Consider the following 6000-nt stretch of genomic DNA (forward strand, 5'->3'; position numbering starts at 1 on the left):
AGATCTAAAATCAATACTAGTCCCTCTTTTTCATCTACTGATCCATTTTAGTCAAAAATCTTGATTGTGGAGATAGTAGAACACACTATCTCTGAACAGCTGGAACAAAGAAAATAAAACTTAAGATATGAGATATCAAATGTTGAAATATTTAGTTTTTGAATTTAAAATGACATAAGAACTTCTTAGAAATCAAAATTGTAGCCAGATGGCTATTATATCTCACTTTCAGTAGAACAGGTGCAGCAGGAAGACAGGAACACCACCACATTATCACATTTGCCAACTAAACAGAAGATGATTTTGAGAAACTGCCTTTCCTAGTCATTAGAAGAGACAGAAATACAGAGTAAGTAGTAGAGGGAAGAGTCTGAAAAAAAATGAACATTGTTACTGATAAAATGCGTCTTTTTAAATTATTAAACTTAACTACCCATGGTAAAAGACATGAATACTTAAATAACACAAATAAGTATCTTTTACTAGTTTCAAAAATGTAGATTTTTTTAAATGTGGTCTAGCTGCAAAAATTATAAAGCCAATGCCAGTGTGACACAAAGAAAGGTGAAACTTCCATAAAGACCTGTAGGCAGTACGCAATTTTTTAAAAAGTTAAAAGAAATAATAGTATGAAGAGAAAAAACAAAATCTACCAAATTAACTATTTGAGGATTCACTGAGCAACAGGATAAACACGGAATGCTTGGGACATCCATTTAGTTAATTAAAATAAGTAGTTGAGGTAGAATAAGCCAAAGCGGGGTTTGTGAAAGTCCCTGTGTTGCAGGATACCTGCAAATCTGCTTTGAGCATGGCATTAATGTGCAAGGTCTATAACCTTCCCACCCAAATGGGATGGGCTGCTACCAGACTCCTCACACTGAAAAGCAATGGGCACAAACTCATGTGATGCCTTTTAACCAAGGACATTTTGATTTGTAAACTCCTCCTATACCACAACAAAATGGGAAAAATTTAGTTACAAAGACTTTTTTTTCATTTTTAAACTTTTGCCTGGATAGTTAATTCATTTCAAGAAACAATAAGCTGCAACAAGTAGAAGGGCTTATTTATTACTTTAACATTAATTTCCCCCAATTAATAAGACGTAAATTCTCATGCATAAACAGGAAAACAAATTCACTGCAAATTTTAAAGGAAAACTCATTGAGAGAAAAATGTTAAACGATACTTCAAAATACGGTAACTTCCAAACGCCATCAAACATTAATTATTGAAATTCTACTTAAAAAAATTCTCCACTAAAAAGTATTGTAAATGTTCCATTATTATAGGTATGTGGCCAAAATATGAAAAAATAATCAAAGATACTTTTTCAATTAAGGCTCTACACAGCTCAGAAATGGTGATAAATCTGTTAATTTAAAACAGTCAATATCACTGGGATAAGAGTTTATCAAACTCAAAGGCAATTTTTCAGTGAGACTAATACTAAGGTGTAAATTTCATGGCAAAAGAAATGATGTCAGACTTAAACCACATTAACTATGAAGAACTAGACAACTAATGTGCCATTATATATATAAAAAAGATGACTGTGATGGGGATAAGTGGGGAGGCAGACAGTGGCAACCTCTGGAAGATGGAATCTCTTCTCTCTGCTGGTCCTAGAAGAGAAAAGAGACACCAATAAGCATCAACACACTGTCCGAATTCCTCCCCACCCGAGACCCACCAGTCCACAGGTGTTTCTCAACCTTAGGGCCAACCTCACCTTCAGAGATGGTATTCAGTACAAAGAGGGCGTCAAAACCCCCGCCTTATCTTAACTTGCCTAGTGCCATCTTTAAAAGATAAAAACTATCAAAATATATTACTTTTTTTATAACTATAATCTGCATCAAGTGGAACTGAAAGCAGCCGGGCTGAAATTAGTAACTCTTATCGTGCATAGGGATAATTGCTTTCCAAAACCTTTGCACTCAACTATTTTAAATTATAAAGAGGTCATTATGTATAACTTAAAAGTTTTGAATTCTACGTGTGTGTGTGTGTGTGTGCGTGTGTGTGTGTCTGTGTACAAAGCAAGTGGCTACGACCAAATTTTGGGGTTGTAACTGTTGTTTGTAATGGCTTCCATTCAATGTATGCAGGTCATGGAGAAGATGGGGAGATGGAGTTGTTTACAGCAGGCTGACACAGGGAAATTAATCAAGTTGTACTATTTGAAACAAGTTATCCTCACCCTGAAAAGCACCCCTAAATCAACTGAAATTCAAAAAATAATGATACAAACAACTAATTTAGAGTGACGGCAAATAATTTCCTCAATTCTTTAATACAAACAGAATTCTACAGAATCTGCTTTTCCTAGGTAGTAGATCCAGCTGGTAATTCCAAACTAAGTGGCACATTCTTACCCACCCTACTACAGCTTACACAACTCTGATTCACTGTTATTTTCTCACATATCCTTGTGGAAGACCTAGTCACAAGAAACTATGCCCAAAGCAAATCCTACAGGAAGTAATTTTTAAATTCAGTCACTCAAGACTAAGATCTAAATTTTTAAATTCAGTCACTCAAGACTAGATCACAATAGGGAGTTAATTGGTTTAAATTAAATAAACAGTATCTATGTTTCCACGTTACCACTCATTGCTTTTTTTCTAGGGACTGTGCTGGGCACTGGGGGATACAAAAACTCGAGTGAGGCACAATCTTTGGAAGTAAAACGGCAATGAAAGCGCATTTCTGGAAGCCCTGAAAGTCTGAAAACAGAGGCTTTTCTGGACTCACAGGCTCTGGGTAAAGAAGATATATTTTCATCTTGTTAAGATGGATTTTGCAACTAAGACCAGTAAAGTAGAAGACAGAAGAGTGCGTACCCTGTTGTATTTGCATGGCTCTTGCCAGCAACCAAGAGATGTAATGAATCTAAGTCTCATCACCTGACAGAGGTTTAGGGAGAGCCATACATGAAAAGACTGAGAAATCTGGATTGATACCCGGTTTTGTGAAACCACAAATAATTTTAGAGTTAGAAAAGACTTCGACAAAACCATTAACAAAGGAATTCAGAAACGCAAACATTAGTAAGTCATCTGGACAACGCCTACTCCTTTATTTACGAAACACTAAAATAACCAAAGTAAAAACAAATGTTTGACCAAGCCGGCCACGTGTTTTTATGGTACTTTTTCTTAGTGCCTCAAATGTCTTCCTAAATCAGTTGCACCTGCTGCAAAGATGGAACGTTCTGGCGCGACAGCCCAGAGCGGAGCACGTTTTCGTTCCCCGAGCTGAGGCAACTGCGACTCGCCCGCGCGACCGGCAAGGCCACCTCACAGCCAAGGCGGTCCTCGACCCAGCCCGCCGCCGCGCAGCAGCCTACGAGCCTTGGGCCCCACGCGCGCGAGTGCCGCCCGTGCCCCAGCCGCCCTCCCACCGCCAGCGGCTCCGCACCCGGCGCCCGCAGCCCTCGTACCTCACACCGCTGCTCCGAAAGCCCCGGAACGCGCTCCCGGGCTCTCCCGGTGCCCTTACGGAGAGTGCTGTGCTTCTGCCCAGCGCCGGCGCTCGGCCGAGGCGGCCGCGGAGCAGCGAGAAGCCGCGGACCGGCACCGTCATGGCCGCGGATCCCCGGCTTCCGGACCGGGGCTCCACCTCCCGCGGCTCCAGTCCTCGCGGCTGGAGGCCTGGCTCCGCCCTCACCCGGCCTGGCGGGGCAGCAAGTAGCGCTGCCAGCCAGCTTCCGGCAGACACGCAGAGTGGAGTCAAGAGCAGTTCCCAGGGCCGGGGACGGAACTGACAGGGCTCCGGGTCCGCAGGGGGCGGGGCCAGGACCCCTACATCCATCTGAGGATGTAGAGGCTTGCAGTGTGGCCTGGCGACTCGGCCCCCGCACCCAGCCAACACACAGCTGGCATTCCCATAGCGACGGCACAGAGAAGGCCTCCAAACTAATCACTTTAGGCAGCACGCCCCACTTTGCACCAAGCCAGAGATCCTGCCCAACAGTCTCCGTGACTCCGTGGAATTGGATTTAAAGCAGGAAAGAAGTAATAGGTTCATTGTTTCCCACTCCCTTTGTGAGATTCCTTGGAAGCTGGAGAAAAGAACAAAGGTGTGTGGAGAAGGAGCAAAACCTGGCTGAACAAGGAAGGTCTGGACTTTAGGATTTCTATACTTCTACTTTATCATCTCAACTTTTGGAAGGAAATATTGACCAATATCTGTCTTTTCCTGAGTTTATGATCAAGTCGATGCAGGCTAAGAACCCTGCATTGTGTGGTGAGCTTGTGTGGTGAGGAAGCAAAATATCTGCTCCCTCTGAAAAAGTAAAACATTAGACTGTCCATTCATTGTGCAAATTAAAACAGACACACAAAAAACAGTCACAGATAAAACCAGCTGGAAAGTTAACAGGAAACAACTTTTTTCCCAAGGTCAGGCTGCTGCTGTTGAGTCAGAACAACCTTTTTCATAGCTACACTTTTACTGAGAAAACTTGTTTTTTAAAATCATAGACTGTCAGAAAATATGCTCTTTAAAATCATATCAATAAGAATGGGATACGCTACTCTTTCCTGGCTGATCTAAATCCATTTGACACAAATAAGCAGCCTAGAAGAAAATACAGGAAAAAATCTAGGTGACCTTGGGTTTGGCAATGAGACTTTAGATACAACACTTAAATCACAATTCATAAAAGAAAAAACAATTTAAACTTCTGCCATGCAAAAGTCACTGTTAAGATAATAAAGAAACAAATCACATACTGGGAGAAAATATTTGCAAAACATTTTTACAAGGACTTACACCCAAAATATACAAAGAACTCTTGAAACTCAACAATTAAAGAAAAAAGAAAAACAAGCAACTCAGTTAAAAGTGAGCAAAAGATCTGAAAACATCCACCGAAACAGGTATACAGAGGTCAAAAAAAAAATGGAAAAAATGTTCAATGTCATTTATCATTAAGGAAATAGAAATTAAAACAACAATGAGATACCACTACACTCCTATTAGAACTGCTGAAGTCCAAAAAAATTGATAATACCAAATGCTGGCAACAGGAACTTTCATTCATTGTTGGTGAATAAAAAAATGGTTTGGTCACTTTGGAAGACAGTTTGGCAGATTCTTTCAAAGCTAAATATCATTTAACCAGGCAATCCAGCAACCATGTTCCTACATATTTACCCAACTGATTTTAAAATATGTCTGCAATAAACCATCATATGAATGTTTATAGCACCTTTATTCATATTCTCCAGAAACCAAGATGTTCTTAAATAAGCAGTGGAATATCCATACTATGGGATATTATTCATCAATGAAAAGGAGCAAGCTACCAAGCCATAAAAAGACATAGATGAACCTTAAATACATACTGATAAGTGAAGGAAGGTAGTCTGAAAAGGCTACATACTGCATGATTTTTATTATATGGCATTCTATAAAAGGCAAAATTATACAGTCAGTTAAAAGATCAGTGGTTGCCAGAGGTTAAGAAGATAGGGCAGAGGTTTGAATAGTGTAACACAGAGGGTTTTTAGGACAGTGAAACTATTTTGTATGATACTGTAATGTTAGACACATGACACTATGCATTTGCCAAAACCTACAGAACTTTACAACACAAAGAGGGAAACTTAATGTGTACCATATAAAAAATTTTATTCACATTAGAAAATTATGTTTTCTGCAGTGTTACCAGAATCAAGACTCTGTTTATTCTCCACAAGACTTGCATAGAAAAATAAGATATTAAATTTTGTTTGTATGTTCTAAATACACGCAAACATTTTACACATTTTATCTAGATGTGTAAAAGTGTTTTTTTTAAAAAAACCACATGGAATGGCTTTTTCAATACTAAAAAGTGGAGGGACATTTGTTTAAACAAGTATTTCAAAAAGAAATATGTACATCATCCTGAAAATTATTTGTGGTAAGGAAATATTCTTTACTCCCGTTGCATTTCTCCGACAATAAATGGGTGAATCCATGCTACCTCCTATTTAGTCAACAAAG

At 39.5% G+C, this 6000-nt stretch overlaps 1 protein-coding gene across 13 annotated transcripts in view; it reads right to left on the reverse strand.

Annotated features, from left to right (window-relative positions):
• The window catches only part of MTHFD2L (methylenetetrahydrofolate dehydrogenase (NADP+ dependent) 2 like), a 147050-nt gene extending 142154 nt beyond the window's left edge, over positions 1-4896 (reverse strand). For 12 of the 13 annotated variants that reach the window (XM_063611181.1, XM_055297342.2, XM_055297340.2 and 9 more), the window contains exon 1: positions 3449-4896. In XM_063611181.1, coding sequence (XP_063467251.1) covers positions 3449-3819 — 371 coding nt within the window. In that variant the 5' untranslated portion in view covers positions 3820-4896. Of the gene's footprint in view, positions 1-1594; positions 1629-3448 lie in introns of all 13 variants that reach the window. The other variant, XM_055297345.2, reaches the window with a different exon arrangement.
• Between the last annotated feature and the right edge of the window lie 1104 nt (positions 4897-6000).

The sequence above is a fragment of the Symphalangus syndactylus genome, chromosome 10 (genome assembly GCF_028878055.3).
Source record: "Symphalangus syndactylus isolate Jambi chromosome 10, NHGRI_mSymSyn1-v2.1_pri, whole genome shotgun sequence".
NCBI classification, from domain to species: Eukaryota; Metazoa; Chordata; class Mammalia; order Primates; family Hylobatidae; genus Symphalangus; species Symphalangus syndactylus.